Here is a 25,820-nt window from a genome sequence, read left to right as displayed (position 1 = left end):
TACATGCTGACCGAGCACAGTGGTATGCCACTTTATAAAGTGGTAGGGATGTCCAAACCGGCTCAAGATAGAGCCGGTTTGCACGCGACCTGCTTTGGTTTGAAGTCTTGACTCGGTCCAGTTCAGGCTGGCTTGAAGCCCTTCAATTCCCCTCAAAGCAAAGGGGAATTTGGTGACTGAAATGGCCTGTGCGCATGCGCAGAGGCCAAAAAAAAAAAAAAAAGGCTTCCATGCATGTGCAGCGGCCTGAACTGGGCCTGGGAAGGCCTGAACCGGGCCTGGACCGGGCTGCTGTCAGCCCAGGAAGCTTGGAGGAGGGCAGCTGGGGATGGGGGAGCTGCCGCCACTGCCACCTCAACCGGCTGGACTTATGAGTACTTCAGTATTATGTTAGAGAAGACTCTGCTCCTACTGTCTCTTTTACTGGTAAAGGAATCCTCACTGTATTCCCCTTTGCCGGTAGGGCTTCGAGCCGGCCCGAACTGGTTTGAATTCAAAGTGAATGGCAGTTTGGTGGGCAAAACTGAACCGGGGAAAACAGGTTTGTGCACACCCCTATAAAATCAAAAAAGTTTTTTAAATCAGCAGCTTTGAGACGGAAAGTGCTTCACTTCATGAACAGCAGCCGCATTGCCCCTAGGGTTGCCAGGTTGAAAGGGTGCCTAATGATGTCACAGGCAGGGCTAGCCCTAGTGTTTTTGGTACCCTGGGCCAAGGGTGGCAAACTGTGTCTGGGGAAGATGGGAGTTGTAGTTCAACAACAGCTGGAAGGCCAAGTTTTCTCACCACTGGCCTAGGAGAAGTTGATGAAGTTTGCCCACAAGTTTGGAACCCTGGTTTAACTTGAGCGGTGCATCCAGACTGCTCATTGGCCAGGTCAGGAGAGAGACCAAAGGTCAAACAGTGCAGTGCGAAGCGGGAGCATGCTGGCAGGCCTTCTGCAAAGTTCTTGACTGTATGTTCAGAGCCTGCACACACATACAGCTTATGTGTGCAGATATGTCTATGACTGAGTAAGAGGTGCATGAGGGGAACATTTCCACTCATGCATTGTTGGGGGTTGTAATTTTTATCCCCTAGTTAAGCTACCCACTCCAGTTACAGAGCAGTTGCAGAGTTTAGTTGTTGTAGCTATTTAGAGAAGACACATGGAGATTCTTGTAGAACTAAATACTAAGTATTTATTGGTGAAGTACACTTTGGATAGGAAAGACCTAACCCTAATCTATAGAACTACATAATGGATAGGTAGCCACCTAATGGTGCAGCGGGGAAATGACTTGACTAGCAAACCAGCAGCAGCAGCAGTTGGAAGATTTGATTATAGAATTGGAGAGGACTTGTACATCATCTAGTCCAACTGGGACATCTAAGGTTAGGGCATCCCCAACCAATGCTAAAGCGCCTCACGTGGGACATTCTGGAACTTCCAGGGGCCGAGAGGCCTACAAACCCTGCTGCCCCAACCGGCTCCGTGACAGAGCTGGTAATCATGTGGGTGGCCAATTTGGCCGCTCAGAGAGGGCTGCCTGCTCGTGTGTGGGGAGAGCGGGTCAAGCTCCCTCTCCCTGGTAACCCCGTTCTGATGCTTCACGCTGCTTGTGTGAAGCACCTCATAAGCATCACCTTAGCTTGGCTTCGCAAACCCAGCAAACAAACAACAACAACAACAAATATTTATATACCGTTTTTCAACAAAAGTTTTCAAAGCAGTTTACATAGAGAAATAACAAATAGATAAGATGGCTCCCTGTCCCCAAAGGGCTCACAATCTAAAAAGAAATGTAAGATAGACACCAGCAACAGTCACTGGAGGTACTGTGCTGGGGGTGGATAGGGCCAGTTACTCTCCCCCTGCTAAATAAAGAGAATCACCAAGTTTAAAAGGTGCCTCTTTGCCCAGTTAGCAGGGGTCTGCCCAGTTAGCAGGAGTTCAAGCATGGTTGCCGAGGACTCTCTTGCTGAATGTGACAGCTGAAAACCCTGCCACTCCATAGAAAGTCCTCCAAGGGTCTGGATGCCTTCCTCGCATGCTTTGGGTTCTCAGCAGACTCATGACATCAGTAGCTGACCTCCCATTGGCTATGAAGGAGCAGGAGGTGGTCACAGCCCTGACAAAGCTGCTCCAGGGAAATGCCTGTGTTCAGACGTGACAATCATGCAAATCTGGGTAGCCCACCTCCTACCCTGATTTTAATGGTCTGGAGAACCAGCCTAATGTGTATGCAGACCAATCTGTCAAGGCACAGTGCTGACTGTGAGTTTTGTCTTTTTCCTTTGGCATGCAAAGCATGCATCCTTTTGCACCAGCAAGGTGAAGTCAATCCGTGCTCAGAAACCTCTTTCTATGCGTGAATCGCCTTTGCTGGATTGGACAAGGGAGATTGCTCAGAAAAAACAAGCTGTGCCACATGCACCATCATTTGGCAGGGACCATGGCTCAGAGGTGGAGCACATGCTTTCAGGGCAGGAGGTTCAGTTCCTGGAATCTTCAGTTAAAAGAATTGGGTTGCAATTGATGGGAAAGACCTCTGCATGAGATTCTGGAGAGCTTCTGCCGGCCAGAGTGGATAATACTAGGCTAGACAGAGCAAAGGTCTGACAATATAAAGCAGCTTCATACGTACAGAGCAAGATGAAAGATCTTCAGGATTACTACCCAATCTGAAATCCCTTTATGACCCCAAATATGGCAATCAGTTAGATCTGAATGTGTTAGCAAATTCTGCATAGCTCCCATAGGAAAATTGTCTTAAATCTCACCACAAGCACATCAGCTGTCACAGCTCAAGAAAAACAAACTTCCAGACTTTTACTGAAACACCAAACAAAAATTTCTGTTATAAAACCCTTCATGCATTCCATCTATTGGCGACCAGATCTTGTCAGAGGAGACAATCTTTTTAGAGGCACTGAATCCCTGTCAAAGTTGATAGCCCAAAGTTGCTGTCATAACTGATAGCTCTGACCTGCATATTTGGTGGCTGTGTGCATGAAGACCCTTGCTATGTGTGAGGAACTGTGGATCAGGGTTCAAGTGTTTTACTTGATGAGCAACCCAATTCTATGCATATTTACTCAGAAGTAAGTCCAACTGTGCACAATGGGCCTTAATTTCATGTTAATGGGCATAGGATTGCAGACTTAATTTCCCTTGTACAGGTATCACGGTTGCAAGTTCAGGATTAACACAAATATTTGCAAGTATTTTGCAAGTTGCCAGATTTTTCCATTTCAGCATTTGAGTTTCTCAAAGGGATTTTCAAAGCAAAATTCAAATTTGCATTTTGAATGTGTAATGTTTAGATCAAAGTCAAATACTTTAGATCTGTTGACATCTCTTGACCGTTTTGATTTGGGCAGGCTTCCAATATGAAAACTTATAAGCTCCCAGCCATCAAATACTGAATATCATTGCATATTATCTATCAAATGACATAAGATAAACAACACCCAGAATGTTGGGGGCAATATGCTAAATCATTGTAAACCGCTTAGAGAGCTTCGGCTATAGAGCGGTATATAAATATAAGTGCTATTGCTATTGCTAACACAATTGTGTGTCATAATTAATAGTTATCAAATATTGAGGCGATTCTCAAGATTGCCAAAAAGCGGGCTAAGGGATTGTGACGATTGTGTTCTGCAACAGGAGCCACGCAGCTCCCGGCAGCAAACCTCCCAAAGGAGCCCTCCCCTTAGCCGGGGTTAATGAAGCGAGCGCTCCATTAACCTCGGCGTTTTGCTTGTGTGTTGCCACAGCATGTGGCGACACACGAGCAGACCCCCAAAAGGGAGGCTGCAAGCAGCCTCCCAGGCTCGGTGGTCTCTCCAGGAACTCTCCACATGGCCTCCGATCCCCCTGGAACTCTCCAGGTCTCTCCGCGTGGCCCCCGATCCCTGCAGCCCCCGCCAGCTCTGTGACGGAGCTGGCAGTTGTGTACGTGGCTGATCTGGCCTCCCAGGGCTGCGCAGGCGATCACCTGTAGGGAGAGCGGGCTAAGCCCGCTCTCCCCGCAGACCTCATTTTGGCGAATCTCACTGATTGTGAGACTCGCCTCATTGTCACATATGATATAATAGTGATTTTCAAATTATTTTCTGAGGAACTGCAGGTTCATTCAGAGCTTAACAGGGTTCCACAATAAAAACAATAGAGACAGACTGCCCATTCTTTTGCAGTGTGCCGTTCCAAGTAGGGGTGTGCCTGAATCAATTCAGCGTGTCCAGTAGGGACGTGCCGAATTGATTCAGAATCACCTGTTGAATTGTTTTGGCAGGGCAGGGAGTGGTACCTTTAAGCAGGAGTAAAGCAGGTCTTTACGTGCTCCTCCTCTGCTTTTCTGGGCACAGTGCCACTCAGAAGTCCACACATGGCCGCAGGGCTTCACTCAGCAGCCTGCACATGGTGGTGGTTTGCACATGGTAGCACACGGTTACCGCTGCACGCAAGCTGCTGGGTGAAGTCCCGTGGCCGCACGCAGACTTCTGAGTGGTGCCATGCCTGGAAAAGTGGCGAGGCAGTAGAGGAGCAGATAAGGACCTGCTTTACTAATGCTTAAAGGTACCACTTCCTGCAAAAACATCTGTGCACATCTCTAGTTACAAGGGAATGTTGGGGTGCAGATGTACTCCATTCACAATAGGATATGATGAAGCCCAACGCTGTACAACAGTATATGAACTGAATGCACACCTAGAACATGTCCCAGAATCTTCTGAAATATACAGAGATTCTGTGGCAGAAGTTCTTTGACAGATGATGTGGAAAATATACTCTTGCCTATCAATTATCTATGTTGTCAAATACAAAGCACCATTGCATGGCAACAATCAAATAATATCAACTGTCAGATAGAAAATACTGAAATCAAATATCATTGGGTACAGATTTACAAGAGCCAGAAAACATTTGAGCATTCAGGGAACATCCTGATCTAATTACAGCTATACGGGATTATAATTATTCTGCACTGATGGGAGGACCAGTGTTTCAAGACAACTAATTAATATGGTCAGTATTAATTATCCATCTCCCTTCTCCTCTTTTCTGCAGGTTGCTTGGCAAGGTGTCACTCAGCTAGGGTTAAGTGGGCCTTTGGAGGACAAGACTTTTTCTGTTCCAGAGGGTAGACTTAGAGTGCAGTATTTATACCAGGTAAACTGATGCATTGCACCTGTACTTTCATTGGGGCTGGGATTACAAATAATCAAAAGGCTCATTCCCATGAACCTCATCTGGTAGGACAGGAGCCCAGCCAGGGTAGGTGATCCAATTGTGCTCCATAATTGTGTTGCATAAACCCAAATATCAAGGTAGGAGGTGGGGAGAGATTGTATGAGAGGCAGGAGCTGGGTAGGATGGCTTTTCACCCCTCCCTAGTAAAATGCTGGGGACAGAATATGGTTAGGAATGCCCATCTTACTCAGCTCCCGCCTTCCCCCATGATCACTCTCCCCTCCTCCTACCTTATTGTTTTGCTTAACATGACTGCTGATTGGGAGAGCACCCGGCTCTCCTACTCTGACTGGGCACTCCTCCCACCCGGATAGGAATGTGAGAAGCAGCCTAAAGACATGTAATAATGAACTGGGCATCATCCAGAGTTATGAACGTTCTGTTCATAGAAGAATGTTCCACTTGTGCAAGTGAGGGAGGGATAATTTTTGTGGATCCCCCTTCCCTCTGCTGCCCCTTGTGCCCTCTTAAAATGTATTCCTGAGGTTTGGTGGACTCCTGGGAGCAGAACCTTTTTAGGGCACAGGGGATGACACAAAGAAGGAGGGATCACTGAAAATCACCCCTCCCCTTTGTACGGCAAAATGAACTTCCACAAATGAAAGTCATGTCCAGAAGCCACCCACTATTCCTAAAATAAAATATTAACAGCAAGGAAAAAATAAAACCTAAGCAATGAAGAACTGAAGTACTGATCTGCATCTTTTTTCCCCTGTTCACTAGTTTACATTTGAACCTCCTATTGTCAGCTTAAAATTGTCTGGTGAGAAAGATGGCATCATAGAGATGTCACCGAAGGAAGGGATTATTTATCTGAACGGATCTCTTGACTGGGAAACAAGGAAGGTCCACAAGCTACAGGTAAAACAAAGATATGAAAAAGGTTGTGATGTTTTCTTAAAGCTGACTAGAAAAACATTTGTAACTCAACCAGCCAATGATGTGAAGTGGGATAGGGAAATGTACAATGGCTTAGATCCAAAGGACCATATATGGACAAAGAAAATGTATTAGTGCTGTTTCAAGAACGGTTGCATGCGTTCTAGCAGAAGGCTTCATCGGTGCAGTGGCAATGCCATTGTGGAGCAAGGACTGTGTAACAATTTGATAAACATGATGAATAAGAGAGTTACAGGTTGTAATGTTTGTGCATCTATCTATCTATCTATCTATCTAATTTTTATACCACTTGATATATAAATCTCTAGGCGGTGTACAAATCCCAACATTAAAAATCACAGGTTGAAATACATAAAACATGATAAAAACAATATAAAACAAATGACTGGAATTATTAAAATTCTAATTAAAAGAAAGTCTTGAGGGTCTTCCTGAAAACACACAGAGAAGGAGATGTTCTTATTTCAGCAGGGAGCATATTCCAAAGCCCTGGGCAGCCACAGAGAAAGCCCGGTTCTGAGTCGCCACCAGACAAGCTGGTGGCAACTGTAACTGGACCTCTCCAGAAGATTGTAAAAGGCAGGAGGGTTCATGACAAAGCACTCTCTTAAATAGCCTGGTCCCAAGCCATTAAGGGCTTTATAGGTAATAAACAGCACTTTGTATTTCATCTGGAAACATATCAGCAACCACTGCAGTTCTTTCAAAACTGATGTTATATGGTCCCTTTGTGTGGTCCCAGAGACCAATCTGGCTGCCGCATTCTGTACCAATTGTAGTTTCTGGACCATGTACAAAGGCAGCCCCACACAGAGTGCATTACAGTTGTCAAGTCTGGAGGTTACCTGTATATGTACCACTGGTTTAAGGTCATTCACCTCTAGAAATGGACATAGCTGACGTATCAGCCAAAGATGATAAAAAGCTCTCCTGGCCACTGTCTCAACCTGAGAAACCAAGGAGAGCTTTGAGACCAGGAGCACTCCCAAGTTATGTACCTGATCTTTCAGGAGGAGTGTAACCCCATTCAGAACAGGCAGATATAAACCATCTCTCAGGTTCTGATCTCCCCACAGTCAGTACTTCCATCTTATTTGGATTCAACTTCAGTTTGTTATCCCTCATCCAGCCTATTACCGCCTCCAAGCAGGCATGTATATAAGATATGCCGTTTCCTGATGAGGTCAACATGGAGAAGTAAATCTGGGTGTCATCAGCATATTGATAACACCCAGCACCAAACCTCCTGATGATCTCTCTCAGCGATTTCATGTAGATGTTAAAGAGCATTGGAGACATGTGACCAAGAAAAGGCCTTGAAACAAGGTTATGCAGAGTCTTCTCGAAGATTGTGCACAAAGAGAATTTATCTGGATATGGGGTCACTTTCCCCACACTATTCTTCTGCTACATTGGAAATGTTGGCGAAACAGCTCCTGATGGCATCTACTCCTAGCACCAGCAAACCTATTGACCACTAGGGGTAGAGATAGTGAGCACGGGAGTTCCCCCTCTGACTACGCTTTCTCTGCTCTGCTTTGTTAGACTGATAGTCTCGAGTTTCATTCACTCACCTGAGAGACAGACTTCCTCTTCTCCCTTCCTGTTGCAATGAGCTCCTAGGCATGTAGGCTTTTCCTATCTGTCTGGTGTATTTCCTAAATAAACTGCTTTACTTCGAACTTTAAGTCCATGAGGTGAGTCTCACAACCTGTGAGACTCGCCGAAAGGGGGTTAGCAGGGAGAGTGGGCTTAGCCTGCTCTCCCCACAGACGATCGCCAGGCAGCCCTGGGCGGCTGGATTGGCCACCCACATGACTGCCGGCTTCCATCCCCGGAAGTTCCAGGATGCCCCATGCGAGCACGTGGGGCATCCTGGAGAGACCCCCGTGCCCGGGAGGCTGCTTGCAGCCTCCTGGCCAGGGGTCTACTCATGTGTCACAGTGCACCGTGGCAAGGCACGATCAAAACGCCGAGGTTAACGGAGCGCTAGCGAGGTTTGCTGCCGGGACCCACGTGGCTCCCGTTGCTGCACACAATCGCCAAAAAGTGGGCTAGGCTCCCTTAGCCTGCTTTTTGGCGATCGTGAAAATCACCTCCATGTCTGCAGATCATATTAATTAGCAGTGCTCTCTGTACTTGTGTGCCTCCACTGTGGGTGAGGTAGATACATTATCTCCCCTCCAAATCCTTATAACAGCAAAGAGGTGCCCTTTCCACTAGATTAGAAAGAGCACACTTTTGGATCTAAGTCAATGGCATCTCCATATCACCTGATCATGCAACTACAGCCTAACTCAGGCAATGAAGAGACTAATTGAAATGTTACTGAGATGCAAGACTTTTTGACCTTGTTTAATACTGTTTCTTTCTTTCCCTTCCCCCAAATTAGCTGGAAGGTCTGAATGCAAATGGAGACCGAGTGAAAGGTCCATATTCTATCACTATAAATGTTGAAGATATCAATGACAACCCACCCACCTTTGATCAGCCAAAATACTACGGAATCGTCAGACAAAGTTCTCGTCCAGGTATTTGTTTCCAAATTTATGTCAGCCTATACTTGAACCTCCTAGACATTTGAGATTATGGCATTTAAATTACATAAAACTGTAATTGTCAGGTTGTGACTGTGGTGTATTTTTGAGTGGTCTGGGAGACCACAACAAGCAAAAGTTAAAAGCTAAAGAGCTGAAGATTTCACTGAAGTTTCTACCACAGCAGGCCACATTGCAGAAGATGCTAGCCACTTTTTGGCTTTCATTTTTAACTGAGGAGCAGTTTGCTCTACTGACTGATCATCTGGTTCTTCTTGATGCATGCTGCATATATGTCCCAGTGATGAGGAGCATGTGTAATCCTAGAGATATCTGCTGAAAAAAAGTAGCTGAGAACACAGGAGAATGAAGATTGAAGGGACACAGAAGGCCAACACACAGTCAGTGAGGAATTGCCATAAGTCTCAAAGTCACAGGTCCCAGTGTGAAAGGTCACAAGAAGGATAGTTTTGACACTTCTAACTGAGAAGCCAGGATATGCATATGATCGTGAGCTGACATACTGCGCAATGTTCTTAGCGCCTTTAATGAAACGTGTGAAGTTGCTTGAGAGCACTCTTGCACAAATAGAGTTGAGTGATGGCTGGCCATTGGAAATAATGGCCAGCCATCACTCAACTGCATTTGTGCAATTCTTGAATTTGTGAAAGAGCACTCTTGTGCAGCTGCACACATATTTCATTAAAAGGCACATGAAACGTGCAGTATCTCAGCCCTTGTTACTAGTGGATTTACTCAGTTTTTAAAATTAAATTATATCCTGCCTTTCTTTTCCAAAAATGGAGGCATCCAATTTGATTGCTGATCCATTCCAATAAAAATACCCACATAATAAAAACAGAGTCAGCACAATAACTAAAAAAGTATTCCTACGATGATGATCATGATGTACATTTCTGTCTCACCAGTCCTTCAAGCTGCTCAGAGATACATCATTCTCTTCCTCCCACACACTGTATCCTATATATGAAGAGAGCTGGTCTTGTGGTAGCAAGCATGACTTGTCCCCTTAAGCTAAGCAGGATCTGCCCTGGTTGCATATGAAAGGGAGACTAGAAATGTGAGCACTCTAAGATATTCCCCTCAGGGGGTGGAGCTGCTCTGGGAAGAGCATCTAGGTTCCAAGTTCCCTCCCTGGCAGCATCTCCAAGATAGGGCTGAGAGAGATTCCTGCCTGCAACCTTGGAGAAGCTGCTGCCAGTCTGTGTAGACAATACTGAGTGAGATGGACCTATGGTCTGACTCAGTATATGGCAGCTTCCTATGTTCCTCACAACCACCCTAGACTGAGAGAGGTGACAGACACAGAAGTTAACATTAACAATCAAATCAGATTGAGGAACCACAGAAACAGCATTAGTAAGAAACGTTACAACATTTAGCAAACCAAGCCCATGTTTAAATGATAGTGGAACACCAGGAGCAAGTGGGCTAATCTAACTTCCTTGTTGTTGTTGTTGTTGTTGTAAATAATATATTATGTATTATATATAATAATAATTTTTTCCTCCTCCTCTTTCTAAACAGAGCAATGCGTACACTGAAGACAAGAAATGGCTGGTTCTCAGAGGCTGCCATTCAGTAGAGAATGACATCTTCTGTTTCTATCTTCTCATGTATGTTTTTCCCCCCTTTCTAAATCCAAACAGGAAAACCCTTCATGCAAGTCACTGCTTCTGATCGTGATGACCCTACCACCCCACATGCACAGCTGAGATACAGCATTCTTCAACATTTCCCCAACCCTTACCAAGAGATGCTTTTTCAGATTGACAACATCACAGGAGCAATTTCTACAAGTCTTGCTGGTAGGCAAATCTATTTTTGATAGTACCAAAGTTCTAAATGAAGGAGTCTGCTTTGAAAGGTCTGGGCCAATCATTGAGGCTATTCACACAATGGGGCAAAATCGGACTAGTGGAGCCCGGTGGTTCTCACAGTCAGGTGAAATCGGGCTAGGCTCCCCTAGCCCGACTTCACCTGATCATGAGAATAGCCTCATTGACTTCCTTTCTAAGTAAGAAAAAGCTGAGATTGGTTGTGACATCTGAACCACTTGTTCAGAAAACCTGAGTTCTGAAACTTACTTCAACCCTTGGGTTCAAATTAGTTTCAGAGTTTGGATTTTCTAAAGCAAGCAGGTTAGAATAAGCTGAGATTGGGGGATTTGGACATTGCGACCAATCTCAGTTCCTAACCTAGAAAGGAAGTAGACACTTGTCTGGGGCGGGGAAGGAGGAGTGTGCGCCACTGGGGTTGAGGGATGTCACTCAGAGCTTAGTATTAACAGTGGTTCCACATGATATCTGAAGCCACCCATACATTATGAGGGAAGTTAGTTGGAGAAGACCATGGTTAGCATCAGCACACATGTAAAGGTTTGGTGGGGAGAGCGAGCCTGTTCTCCCTGCACACGAGTGGCTAGCCCACTCTGAGCAGCCGGATCGGCCACCCACACAATTACCAGCTCCATCATGGAGCTGGTAGGGGCAGCGGGGATTGGGGGCCTCCTGGCTCCCGGAAGTCCCAGTATGCCCCGCGTGAGTTTGTGGGGCATTCTGGAGAGACCCCCATGCCAGGAGGCTTGTTGCAGCCAGTTGGGGTCTCCTCATGAGTCACCGTGTGTGTGGAGCCACACCATGGCAACTCACGATTGAAAAAACAGGATTAGCAGAGCGTGCACGGCACTCACATCATTTAAGGGGAGGGGCACTTAGGGAGGTTTGCTACAGGGAGTTGTGCAGCTTCTGTTGAAGCACACAACCAGGAAAAACCAGGCTAGGCTCCCTTAGCCCGGTTTCTCCTGGTCGTGGGAATAGCCTCTATGCCTCTAGCATAGGTAGAGGAAACATCTAGGACTAAGTCTCATGATCAGTGAGACCCGGTTTGGGGTGGTGAGTGGGGAGAGAGCCCTGGGTGGCCGGATCGGCCACCCACACGATTGCCGGCTCCGTGACAGAGCTGGCGGGGGCTGGGGGGAGCAGGGGGCCGATTGGCCCCCTAGGGCAGGGGTTCTTGAGTGGGTTACCTGCTCTAGAACCACCAGGCTCACAGCCGAGCCTGGTGGTTCTTAGGATCTGCAAAAATCGGGCTAGGCTCTCCTAGCCCGATTTTTGCAGATCGTGAGAATAGCCCCCTAGAGTAGATGGTATAATAGCTAACGTTGGTGTATGTATAGAACAAAACCTTATGTAATGCTGACAAGGGAAGGGAGGGAAAATTGAAACCAAGAAGGCGAGGAGTGATCAGAAAGCAGAGCACATTCCCATAGTCTGCTTTGCAAGCCATGGTTTGGCTGGGGTGTTGTTCAATGGAATACAAACAAGTGAAATAAAAAGCACATTCTTTCATTTATTCTTTGTTTGATTTTCCAGGATTTCAATATTTAGATCCCCTGAAGGAGAATAATTTTCTGCTCATTGTTTCTGTAAATGATATGGCAGGACAATCAATAAATTCTTTTGTTAGCAACGTTGATGTGAACATCACTGTGATGGAAAACCTCTGGAAGTCTCCTCCATCAGTAAAGATCAGAGAAAATGCTACTGAGCCCCACCCTATCTGCATCCCGACGGTAGGATCTTGAATTCACCAACAAGCTTAGTATCAACCAACAGTTTGATTTGATTGATCTAGAAGTTCGGGTAACCAATGAAGTGGCCAAATTTGCAGATGATACTAAACTATATAGGGTAGTGAAATCCAAAACCGATCGTGAGGAACTCCAAAAGGATCTTTCCAAACTGAGTGAGAGGGAGATAAAATGGCAAATGTGGTTCAATGGAAGCAAGTGCAAAGGGATGCATATTGGGGCAAAACCCCTCAACTTCACCTATACACTGATAGGGTCTGAGCTGTCAGTGACTGACCAGGAGACAGATCTTGGGGTCATGGTGGACAGCTTGTTGAAAGTGTTGACTCAGTGTACGGCAGATGTGAGAAAAGCAAATTCCATGCTAGGGATCATTAGGAAGGAGATTGAAAATAAAAATGCTAATATTATAATGCTCTTATATAAATCTATGGTGCAGCCACATTTGGCATACTGTGTACAGTTCTGGCCATCATATCTTAAGAAGGACATTGTAAAACTGGAAAAGGTACAGAAGAGGTCAACCAAGTTGATCAGGGGCCTGGAGCAGCTTCCTTATGAGGCAAGGCTATGGCATCTGGGGCTTATTAGTTTGGGAAAGAAGTGACTATGGGGAGACACGATAGAGGTGTATAAAATTATGCAGGGAGTAGAAAAAGTGGACAGAGATAAATTTTTATCCCACTCTCATAACACTAGAACCAGGGGTCATCCCATGAAACTGAAGGCCAGGAAATTTAGGATCAGCAAAAGGAAGTGCTTTTTCACACAGCAGTCAATTAATCTGTAGAATTCTCTTCCATGTGATGTGGTGATGTCCTCTAGCTTGGGGGGCTTTCAAAGGGGCTTAGACAAATTCATGGAGGACAGGTCTATCAATTGCTGCTAGTCTGGTGGCTATAGGCCACCTCCAGCCTCAGAGGCAAGATGCCTCTAAATATCAGTTGCAGGAGATAGGGATGTGCAAACCGGTTTGACTTCGAACCGGTTCAGTTCAAAGGTTTGGGGTTGAGCTGAACCACCCCCAGTTCAGCTTGACCCCTGACTGAACCCTGCCCCCAGGCCATTCGGGGGTTCATGAGCCATTTTGAGTTAATTCCTCCCCAGTACTTACCCCTCTGGGGGGGCTTCTCTGAGGCCGTGGTAAGGGAAGTGTGTGGTTCTGCGGAGGCTCCCCCTTCCACCACCAGCCTTCCTTATGCCAAAACCCACTGTTTGGGCATTCTTTGGCCCGTTCCAGGCCTTTCCCCCATTGCAGCCAGCGGCCATTGTGGGGTCTGCCACATCTGCACAAAGGGCCCCTGTGTGGCTGGGTCATGGGGGGCAAAACTGAACTCACCCGGTCCAGTTGAGGTCCAGTTCAGACTTGAACCAAACCGAGCCAGCTGGTTTTGTGCACATCCCTAGCAGGGGAGTGACAGCAAGAGAGAGGGCATGCCCTCAGCTCTTGCCTATAGGCTTCTCAGAGACATTTGGTGGGCCACAATGTGAAACAGGATGCTGGACTAGATAGACCTTGGGTCTGATCCAGCAGGGTTGTTCTCATGTTCTTATGTTAGTTCAAACCCTGAATTTCTGTTTCCCATGTGTTGCTACTTTGGCTTATTCACCAAATTCACTTTGCTGTAACCTCCGTATGAGACCTTGAATTCGTTTGCTTCAAAAAGCTTTGAAAGAAAAAAGGATATTACAAACAAGGCATTGAACAACCTATTCATAGTTTGCACCCAAGCACCATACAATGTGTGTGTGTTTTTAAATTAGTTGTGCTGTGGATCAAAAAGAAAGACATCTTAAATTTAAAATAAATAAATAAAAGATAGCTCTTCCAAATCTTGTTGCTCCATTTAAAAAAATGTTTTAAATTAACAAGCCAGCATTAAAAGATTGAAGAGGTTGGTATCACATCTCAGTAGAAGATCAGAACCTTCCATTTCTAAACCTGTCATTTTGTCCTTTTTTGTAGTGTCGGGTGCAATGGAATGACCCAGGTGCAAAGTATGAAATCATGTCCAAGGAGAAGCCTCCTATTAATTTACCATTTGTGGTTTACCCAAATGGGAGTATTTGCATGACTCAACCACTCGATAGAGAAGAAAAAGACCTTGTAAGTATGTAGAAAGGGGCTGGGCAGATTTTTTTTCCCCCCTTAATGGAGGAAGCTGAACTATTCCAGTCCCTACTACAACTATTACCCCTACCATGGCTGCTGCTACTCCTATTTATGCTACAGCCATTATGGCCTAATTTCTAAAGTGGGCTAGTGCATGGAAGGTCCTGCTTTAGGGAGGGGGCTATATGAACACATTAAGCTGTCCATACTTAGTCAGATCACTGGTCTATCGAGTTCTATATGGACTACATTGGCTGGCAATGGCTCTCCAGGGATTCAGACACGAGTCTTTCTCAACTCTACCACTTACGTGGAGATGCTAGGCATTGAACCTAGGAGAGCACACACTCCATCACAAAGCACTGTAAGTGAAGCGGGGCCTCTCCAAAGCACTGAGGCCATTTCTGAATAAAAGTGCGTTGTTTGGACAGCTCTGCTAGTCATGACCAGGGGCAATGGTGAAATAAGGCGTGGTGGATCTGGAGAAGGTTTGTGAGCAGCAGAATGCACCGCCGCCGCCACCTCCTTCCCACTGTGGTAGGGGGAGAAATGCTGGTCTCATGGTACAAGCATGAATTACCCCCTTTGCTAAGCAGGCTCTTCCTTGGTCTGCATTTGGATGGGCGACTACCTGTGAGCACTGTAAAATATTCCCCTTCGGTGATGAGGCCGTAGCTCAGTGGACCAGCATGCAAAAGGTCTCAGGTTCACTCCCTAACATTTCTAAGAGCTTTCCCAGATGGGCAGCTTTACTGCAGCAGGAAGTGCTCCAGTGAAGCCATTTTGAGCACTGCACCAAAGTGCTACCTTTTTAAAGTTGTGCTGTTAGGTAGACAATACTGAGCTAGATGGACCGATGTTCTGACTCAGTATAAGACACCTTCTTATGTTGCTGTTATCACCAAGCGTATGTCATGAAAACTTTGAGCCCTGTCAGGGAGTGGACTTGCCACTCACTCCCATCCCCAGCGATACTGCTTCATGCGGGATGGACTTCTGGCCTTGCTTGCCTCCACCCTACTTGCTCCCTGCTTCTCCTGCTTGCATCTATCCATCACCTGCCACGTGAGCTGGAGGCAGCAAACAGGGAAGGGCACATTGCTAGAGGAGGAAGTGAGCAGGAGCTGGAGGGAGCAATGTGCCCCTTCCTTGCTTGTAGCCTCCAGCTTGCATCTGACGGCTGGATGTGAACTGGGCACAGCAAACTAGAAAGGGGTGCATTGCTCTCTCCCCCCGTCCTGTTTGTACCTGTTTCTCAGACAGGTGATGGATGCATGCTGGAGGCAAGCAGACCAAGCACTGGAAGGGGGAGGTGGTAGGAAGGAAGGAAGGAAGGAGGTGGTGGGCTCTGACCTGTGCACACTCTAACAGGGATTTCAGATGGCGCTGACTACAATTCCCATAATGCCTGGGCAAAGGCTACGGAAGCTGGGGGTGATGGGAGTTGTAGTCAACAACATTTGGGAATCACTGTTACATGAACATTGTCTCTGACCCCAGGACTGGACGGCTATACTGCGTGGGCTCACCTCAGGCTTCCATTTATGTCAAGCCAACTCTACACTCTGATCATGACTCATTCATGATTTCCCCACAAACCAGAGTTGAAGGGGCTTGAAGTTGAATTTCTTGTACATCTGAATGCATGCAACACGGTTCAGACACAAAAGCAACCCGAGGTTTCCCGTCCCAAACTCCAGTTTGAACCTTTGGTTTGTAGTGAGTTTCTCCACTCCTACCTCAGGTTTCATTTCACGGTCATTACATCCATATGCTGGAGCGAGCTCTAACGGGAGTTGAGGGAGGAAGCTCCTCCCTCGCTCTGGCTGTGATGGGCTGCTGGGGCTGTCTTTCATTCCAGAAGGAAGTCCACACAGCCAGTTCCCCCTCCTCTCTGACTGACTGCAGTTTGGGTCCTGGCTCTTATGCCCGAATGTGGACAGGTTTAAAGGGTCTCAGGTCAGGTTGGTCATAACTAACTTGGAATAACAAATGGAACAACCATTTCATTCCAACTATAATTAATGACCAGCAGAATAACAGAAAAAAATGTATTCCCTTTTTTATTATGGGTACTGGCTCCTGCACTGTGCCCTCCCCCCCTAATATTGCTTTTACCCTGTGATAATTTTACTTTTTGTTCAGTTCTTGTTTATTGGGTTTGTTTTGCTGCCACGGGGGCCCCATCTTCTGGGCCAGAGAGGCAAGACACAAAAATTCTAATCAATCAAGGAAATGGTTGCTCAGGCATGTTTGCAGGGAGCGTTTATCAATGTAGTCTTCATTGCCATTAGGATAAATAAATATTCATGATGAATGCTGTTCCTAATTGCACTGCTCCTTTCCCAGTATTCGTTCTTTGTAGCTGCAAAGGATGAAGAAGGAGACCTGCTGGCCCGCCCAGTGACTGTTGAAGTCGTAGTAGAAGATATTAATGATAATCCCCCTGTGTGTGACAAAGTTCTGACTAAAATTGAAGTTCAGGAGAATGAAGTTGTAGGTAAGGAAGCATTACATCAGAAATCTATTGTGTAGTTCATTTGGAAACCAGATGGTTGGAAGGGGTGGTGCTTTTCTCAGTGTGAGTCACTTCGTGTGCTGAGGCATAAGCATTTTAGCTCTAAATAGAGGTGCATCAAATGGATATTTGATGCATATTTCTGTTTTAATTGGTTTTATGTTGATGTAAACCACCCAGAGTCGGATGTTTGGGGGTGATGTACATGTATAGTCAATCAATCAATCAATCAATCAATCAATCAATATTCCACCCATGCATTCACATAATACCATGACTTCATGCCACACTGGTCCCTCACCTGCCTACACAGAGAGCCATAACCACAGGGGGGTCCTGGCCCATTTGGGGTAGTCCAAGCTGCCTCCCTGAATGTTCACTTTTTAAAAGTAAGTTCTAGCCCTTTTACTTGCAGAGATATAAAGAAAAGAGTTCAGGCCATATAATACCCACCGCACATCAAGAAGTAAACGTGAGCCTGCCTTCCAGGGTTCTGGCCATTGAGGTCTCTGGCCACTGGGATTACTGACTAGCACTAGGCCTTTGATCTGCAATATTATAAAGCTAATATTTAATACAATGGTTAACACAAGATGACCTGTATGCATCTTCCAGCCGTTCTGCAATTACTCCCTGTTCAGTCAGACCTCTTCACCAAAACATTTCTGGCTAAGATAAGCGAACACCTCCTCCCATCAAAGAAATCAAACACTAAAGGAAATATTCCCAAGGAGAACACGTTGAAGACATTCATCATGGGCAAAACCCACACTCAGTTATTCATGACTGAGTCCCATTGAAATTAACTGGGTATAACTTATTCGTGATTAACTTGCCTCATTGATTTTATTTCTGCTTGGATATGGCTAACTAGTCTGTATGCTGCCCACTGTCTTTTAGCACAGCCAGGTCCTCACTCTGTTGTCCTCCACAAAGGAGTGCCTTTTCTTTACCTCATCCTTGCTTCTCTGCTTGTAACAGGTAACAGTAATGGCAAACTCAGCATGCTTCCTCCAAGCCAGGGATGGAGCCACCATTGGGTGAATGGGTTCAAAGAACCCAGGCCGCTGCCAATTGGGCTGCATCTCGCAGCCCCGACACACTCCAAGCGTCTGACATCAGTCACGGGAGACATTATTCCGCTCCCAAACGGGGCTGCGTGGCCCCATTTGGGAACAAAATCGGCCCGTGCTACATTGGCAGCATGGACTGGAGCGACTCTCCCTGCCTTTAAAGGACCCGTTAATCCACCTGCTTGGGAGGGAGACCACGCCCCCACATCTGACATCAGGCACCGGGGCATGGCTAGCTGGCCTCACTCCGCGCCTGCTCCAAGCCATTGCCTGCCTCATGATGAGCCTGAAGAGGAATGCACCCCTGCCTATGCTCAGCATTGCGCGCAGCTGTTGCCGGAGTGTCCTACTTGAGCTGGGAGCGCATGTACTGTGCAATAAGGAGGCTGCTGCTCGCTGCTATCTCACCATGGGGTGGGGAGGCCTTCAGTGAATGCAAATGCCTTTGCAGGGATGTGCACGGAATGGATTTTGCATCTTGAGCTCGAAACGAAACGCAAAACAGCCAAAACGTTTCATCGGAACAGCAGCGGCCAAGCCAAACTCAGATTGTTCCGCCCTGCTCTGTGCTTCATGGAGCAGGGCTGATCATGTGAGAGCGCACTCTGCACTCCCACCAACCAAAAAACAACCGTCTGGGGAGTAGGCAAGTTATGCAGAGCCTTCCTCCCACCTACCTGCTCCGTAGGTCATGTGAATGGCCCCAATCTTTCCAAGTAGAAAGATAAGGCAGGGGGAGACCATTGCGGTGATCAATTCTAAATCTAGATCCCTTTCTGTTTAATTGCTTTCCCCCACCCCCATATTCATTTCTGGGGGTTGGCATTCTGAAATACTTTTACTACTACTATAACTTGTTTCATTTTTGAATAGTTTGTTTATTGTGCTGCTTGACTAATATTACCTTTTTTTGGCCCCACTAGGGAATTACATAGGAACTCTTCGTGCTTCAGACAGGGACCAAAAAGACACGCTAAACTCTCGCCTGAAGTACCGCATCGTGGACCAAAACCCCAAAGCCCCTCATGACAATATGTTCCGCATTGAGACAGACACGGGAGTAATCCACTTATTTAGTTCTGCATTGAACAAACAGTCAGTCTCAAATTACTCTTTGAAGGTGGAAGTGACAGATTCAGGTCAGTATATCACATATACAGTTATTTCTCTCCCACACACACTCTTTTCTTCCTGAGAGTCTTGTACCCAGGGGTTTTTCACTTGTTCTCACTCACATAGCCTATGAATGCGTGAGGAGGTAACAGCGCCATAGCCAGCATCCACCCCCACTGCTGGTTGCAGCTTCAGAGTGAATGTGAAGAGGCCCTGTACAGTTTGGAACCCTGATCAGCATCTAAATCATGGGGAGAAACACGAGACACATACATTAAGGCCCAATGGGACTGGAGTGGAAAGGAATCTTCTTCAGGGTATCTGATTCAGCCTCTTCAAGGATCAGCTAAAATAAACAATCTGATGTCTGATAAAGATTCCTTTCAGATCTCAAGAAATAGCGCAAACATTCCCCTGGGGAAGTCTTGCAACTCAAGATGCACGAGGCCTCAATGTATTTTTCTTAGCATACTTTTGAGATTGCCTTTTTTTCTTACATTCCTAACTTGCTTCTAGGACAGTCAACTGATTGAAAACATTTAGCTGGTTAATTGTGTGGCTATGAACTCATTGGGGCCTTTCACATGATTGCATGGGGGGGTGGGGGCGGGGGAAGGCAGAGTTAAACCTACCTTCCCCACAGACGATCCGAACTGACTCTAGCCGTGCCACTATGCACATGATCACAGGGCGGCGACCGGTGCAGCGTTCCGGAGGCTGGGGAAATCTGACAATGCACCGCCCGATGAGCGCGGTGCATTGGGGGATTCCCCTGGGAGACCAGCGCTCTAGGTGCTAGTCTCTGCATCAGCACAGGTTGCAATCATCCCATGCTGAGACACCACCCCTGAGCCTGGGTTAACGGTGCACTCGGTCCGTTAACCGAGGCTGATTGCTGGGCTTTGGTTTGGCGCCATGGCACTACTGGGATCCATATGGATCTCGGTGGTTCTCACGGTCCAGGCTTGGCTGCTCATGAGAACAGCCTCCTTGAGTGATTCAGTTACGTTTACATATTGCTCTACCTGTGAAAAGTGCTTTGAGGGAGATTATTCTATCCATTCTATTAAATGCATTGCTGAATATTCTTTTCTAAGTCTAGATTATAGTCAAGAGAAAATTGAATTCAGGCAGTCATGATATTCATTAGCGGATTGCAACAATCAGATGGTCAGCCTCTAACCACTTGTTGACTCATGACATGCTAATCTTTTCATTGACTAAGGGCAGTCAGATACAAATTGATATTCCTCTAGCACAGTTCACACGGAAATTCTCCCATATAAGCCACATTGAAAAGCATGGGAGCTATATATTATAGGTGCATAACAGTTAATTAATTGCACTAATTAAAATTGTACTTGCTTTTATCTTATGCAGAGGTGGAACTCTTTTTCAGAAAACGTTTGAGCTGAAGTAGTACAGTGGTCTTAGAGACTGATCAGGAAATTCCCAGCTCAAATCTTACCTCTGCCAAAAACTCAGTGGGTGGCCTTAGAGAAACTATGCTGTTTCAGCCACAGCCGACCCCACCCCCAGGGCTGGTGCCAGACTGTTTTGTGCCCTAGGCAAGGCTAGGTACTTGCACCCTACTCCCCCCCCAAAAAATTCAACTTTGATTTTCATAAACAGATGTTTTATAGAAAAAATGAAAAGCACAAAACTTGAAACTTCTAAATTTATTTTAAATGCAAGAATAGGTAATACATCAATTTTTTATTCTCACAATACAAAAGAATATATTTTGGCACACAAATCATTTTATTGATTTGATAGACTCTGCGCCCCACTGAGGTCTGCGCCCTAGGTGGCTGTCTAGTTGGCCTAATGGTAGCACCGGCCCTGCCCACGCCTCTGCCTACATTCGCAAATGGTCATAATAATACTGACCTGTCTTACAGGCTTGTTGTGAAGGCATGTATGTGAAGTACTCTGAACACTGTAAAGCATGACATCGGTGTGAAGTACTATCATTGCTTTTATTTTATTCATTGTTTCAAAATATGCTTGAATGAGATGTGTGTCATGCTGGCTGGCATGGTGCACAGTTTCACAGAGTCATACTGCTGCACCCCAGCACTGCTGCACCCCAGCACTGCTGTGGACTTTTAAGCAAACCTCAACGTTGTTCTGAAGCAGCAGTTGTGGAAGTGACAGTTGTGGGCCCAGGGTTTCCACAGATCTCCCCATTGTCACAAATGGGACAAAGAAATGCGGCTTCCACACCTGCTGCTTCTGAATAGTGTCAGGGCCTGCTCAGAAGTCCAGAGCAGCCCTGGGCCACAGCGTTGCAGCCTGGTAATGCTGCACATCATGTTCGCCACTGGTCCATACAGAATGGTTTGTTTAGCGTAAACATTTATATGCAGTACATTTATATACCACCCCAAACTCATGTCTCTGAGTGGTTTACAACACAACAAGACAGATTCAAACAAACATTAAAAGACTAAAACAATGATGAATTCTGTAATGGCTTTCCTTCATTTCATACTCTTTGGCTTAAGAGGCAGATATAAAAATATTAACTGGGGCTTCCTGACATTCTGAAAATGATAGGTTTACCTCTGACTTCAGATCAGCTAGGAAGATGCATTTGTTCCTTCTGTTGAGGCTGATATCTTTTCATAAGGACGTGTTTGCTCCTTTTATCCAAACTGGTATCATGTTGGTATGTATCTGTAATAGTATCTGTAATAACCTGCGCTTGGGTGCTGTCATTTCTGAACCTGTTGCTTACTTTAAAGTTTTCCAGGCCTGCTCAACTTAGGCCCCCCAGCTGTTTTTGGACTACAACTCCCATAATCCCAAGCTACAGTGGCCAGTAGCTGGGGACTGTGGGAGTTGTAGGCCAACATCTGCAGGAGGGCCAAAGTTGAGCAGCCCTTCTTTAAACATATATTCCCTGGCATCATCCAATCAAACTCTAGAAATGTAATGTTCTGAGAACATCTTTTTTGGGGGGTGGGGGGAGACTCCTGACCTTGATAGATCTTTGACCCTGTTGTATTCTCTTTCCTGCAGCATTCCAAACTCTGTGCAATGTGCAAATAAATGTCATTGATATCAATGATCAGATTCCAATCTTCGAAAAATCTGATGTGAGTATTCTTCTTACTATATCTGGAGTAGCTAGAAAAATTTCACACTTGAACAGAGATCCATCTAAGACACACTTGTTCCAATCCAAGAAGGGTGCTAAGCATGCTGGAGTAAGCTTTTGCTTGAACATTCCTACTTAGATCAGAAATTATTAGGACAGAAATCAGTATTGTGTGTGCAATTCTTAGAACTGCATCCAGCATTTGAGTTTCCACAGACTGGGTTGGGAATTGTGTACATAACACAGGACAGCTGGCTATTAGAAGAAAGGACTGAATCATCTCATGGTGTAGGACCGAGAGCTGGGCCACATACAGGTGAAACTCAGAAAATTAGAATATCGTGCAAAAGTCCATTAATTTCAGTAATGCAAATTAAAAGGTGAAACTGATATATGAGACAGACACATTACATGCAAAGCGAGATAAGTCAAGCCTTAATTTGTTATAATTGTGATGATCATGGTGTACAGCTCATGAAAACCCCAAATCCACAATCCCAGAAAATTAGAATATTACATGGAACCAAGAAGACAAGGATTGTAGAATAGAACAATATCAGACCTCTGAAAAGTATATAGTGTACTGTGCTTGATTGGCCAGCAAATTCGCCTGACCTGACCCCATAGAGAATCTATGGGGCACTGCCAAGAGAAGGCTGCGAGACATGAGACCAAACAATGCAGAAGAGCTGAAGGCCGCTAATGAAGCATCCTGGTCTTCCATAACAGCTCATCAGTGCCACAGGCTGATAGCATCTATGCCACGCCGCATTGAGGCAGTAATTGCTGCAAAAGGGGCCCAAACCATGTACTGAATACATATGCATGCTTATACTTTTCAGAGGTCCGATATTGTTCTATTCTACAATCCTTGTCTTCTTGGTTCCATGTGATATTCTAATTTTCTGGGATTGTGGATTTGGGGTTTTCATGAGCTGTACGCCATGATCATCACAATTATAACAAATTAAGGCTTGACTTATCTCGCTTTGCATGTAATGCGTCTGTCTCATACTGTATATCAGTTTCACCTTTTAATTTGCATTACTGAAATTAATGGACTTTTGCACAATATTCTAATTTTCCGAGTTTCACCTATATTATATCTCACAGGAATGCTGCCAAAATGGCAGCTCTTAGCAAGCTCTCCTGTTCCTTGCTATAACATGTGTAGCAATACTAGCTACACTTTGGGAGTATCTCCATTCTGCACCATTGGTTGGGGAAACTCGCAATGTGATGATGCTAGAGCACTGGGCAAGTACCCCTAGACATTAAGGCAGAGAAAGGGAAAGCTAACCATAAGTGTATTGTTTTCAGTGGCATCCCTATGGCAGATCCAATGTGTAGTACAGGTTTGAATCCAGCTGATTCAGACTCCCTGCTCTTCCAAACAGGTGATTGGTGCTGTCAAAACTGATGGTTTTGACCAGCTTCTGGTTCTCTAAGCATGTACACCTGCTCATGTGCAAATAACACTACTAGCATTATTAAAGCTAGTACCTATTTCATGCTAAAGCAATACTGGTTTTAATGTTGAGAGAGAAAAGGGAATACAAGTTGGAATTGTTCGTGGGAGTAGATGCAGACACAGACTGTAGAAGTAATGCAAAAAAAAAAAAAAGAGGTGCTTTGTGGACAATTTCTCTCTGATCAATGTAGCAAGGATTTACCCCTACTAACTCAGCAAAGAGGCACTTTTAAAAGTGGTGATTCTTTTATATTTAGCAGGGGGAGAACAACTGTCCCTCCAGGAGGTTTTACAAACAGGGCTTTACCCCTGAATCCAATCCTGATTGGAGTGTGCCAGTCCACATATTTGTTGGATTTAATCTGATCTCCCTGTGGGCTATCAGGGACAAGGGCAGACAGGACTTTGATTCTCCCCGAAGGGAGGCTGCGAATTCTGGCTTAGCCCAAGTTATGTCCAGGGTAAAAAAAATCCTCTATTTCCAGCAGCTTTTGAAAAAAAACTCAGGGGCTTCTGCTTTCTCCGAAGATGTTGATGGAGTTGCTGATGGCTATCTAACGGTCCATCTAATCCCTCTAATTAAAATACCTCGGATCTGCTGCAAAGCAGATTCGCTCTTCAGATACCCCGAGGCATAGAGCCATGTGTGAAAAACCTCTAGTGGCTGTTGCTTGTGTCTACTTTATGTTTCTTTTTAGATTGTGAGCTCTTTGGGATAAGGAACCATCTTATTGGCTAATTTTTCTATATTTCGGGAACTTTTGTTGAAAGGCAGTATATAAATAGTTGTAGCAGCAGCAGCTACTGTGTATGCCTATTATTCTAATCACTAAATAGATCTGAATAACTCAAAGACAACATTCTTTTAACTGCCCCATATCTGATACTTCATACTTTGTGTCTTCTTTCTCTCTTTAGTATGGCTCTCTGACTCTTCCGGAAGACCTACCAGTTGGAACAGTAATATTGGCAATTCAAGCTACCGATGCTGATGAACCATTCACTGGAAGCTCTGAAATTGTGTACAGCATAACAAAGGGAGACCCAAACAATACTTTTTCAATAACAACTATTCGAAAAACAAACAGAGGCTATGTTAAAATTAATAACGTAAATATATTATGTTTCTTTTCCTGATAGAATCATTAGGGGAAATGTTTAATGTTTGGGCCCCTATAGCAAGGCGGAGAAGTTGCCAAGAACTGCATCACATTAGCAAAAGCCCTATTCAGATATTATGTCATATGAGCATACAGATGCCTGTACATTCATACATGTTTTTGTGTGGATTGACTGTACCTGCATGCATTTTAAAACTGAACCTGGGTACAGACCCTTCAGGGAGGTTTGTGCACAAAACTGGTTTGCCTAGTTTAGTTTGAGTCTGAAACAGGCTTGAACAGATCTAGTCATGTTTGGTTCTGCCCCCTGAAAAGACCCCCTGGTTCGGCTTCAATTCGAGCCGGTTCAGGGGTTCTAACATTTTTTAAAAAAAATTAAAAACACTCACCATTTAATTTTTTTGTTTTGTTTAGGTTTTTAATTTTTTTTTAAAATGGTGAGTGTTTTTGCAGCAGGTGTATGCATTCCTCTTCTTCTTTATGCAGACGATGCTGCTATTTTATCTAGGACTCAGGTGGGTCTGAGGCGAGCATTGAAAAGATTGGCCCTGTAGAGCCAATCATCTTCTGATCAATTACTCGAAATCCAAAGTAATTATTTTTGCAAGGAGACCTAGGCAGTTAAGATGGTCTATTGAGGATCAACAGTTAGAGCAGGTCTATACCACATATAGCTATCTAGGTGTGACCCTGCAAGCAAGGGATTCATGGAAGGTGCATATAGATCAAGTTATTCTTACAGCATGGAGAAGTTCTCTGGCTATCCAAAGATTTTTCTGTTCTAAAGGAGGTGAGATCATTTCAGCCGCCTTGAAATTATTTGCGGCCAAAGTTAGGAGCCAGCTATTATATGGGGTGCAACTTGGTCCTTTTCCTTCATACAAGTCTATGGATGTGGTTCAAAATGATTTCCTTAGGGCTCTACTTAGAGTACCTAGATGCGCCCCCAATGTATTATTAAGGTTTGAGTTGGGTGTTCTGAAGATCGAGGTCTGGGCCTGGTTGTCTATTTTGACCTA

The 25,820-nt window shown here is 45.2% G+C and overlaps 1 protein-coding gene across 1 annotated transcript in view; it reads left to right on the top strand.

Annotated features, from left to right (window-relative positions):
• Positions 1–367: 367 nt before the first annotated feature.
• CDH17 (cadherin 17) overlaps positions 368–25,820 on the top strand; it is a 37,787-nt gene continuing 12,334 nt past the window's right edge. The window contains exons 1-11 of the mRNA XM_053248186.1: positions 368–426; positions 5,057–5,158; positions 5,963–6,100; positions 8,532–8,670; positions 10,347–10,505; positions 12,072–12,271; positions 14,256–14,396; positions 16,752–16,902; positions 18,917–19,132; positions 22,131–22,207; positions 24,599–24,790. Of these exons, the coding sequence (XP_053104161.1) occupies positions 388–426; positions 5,057–5,158; positions 5,963–6,100; positions 8,532–8,670; positions 10,347–10,505; positions 12,072–12,271; positions 14,256–14,396; positions 16,752–16,902; positions 18,917–19,132; positions 22,131–22,207; positions 24,599–24,790 (1,554 nt within the window). The 5' untranslated portion in view covers positions 368–387. The remainder of the gene's footprint in view (positions 427–5,056; positions 5,159–5,962; positions 6,101–8,531; positions 8,671–10,346; positions 10,506–12,071; positions 12,272–14,255; positions 14,397–16,751; positions 16,903–18,916; positions 19,133–22,130; positions 22,208–24,598; positions 24,791–25,820) is intronic.

Source organism: Hemicordylus capensis, chromosome 4, assembly GCF_027244095.1.
Source record: "Hemicordylus capensis ecotype Gifberg chromosome 4, rHemCap1.1.pri, whole genome shotgun sequence".
Taxonomy (NCBI): Eukaryota; Metazoa; Chordata; class Lepidosauria; order Squamata; family Cordylidae; genus Hemicordylus; species Hemicordylus capensis.
The sequence above is the reverse complement of the archived record's forward strand: the minus strand, read 5'-3'. Positions and strand labels throughout refer to the sequence as shown.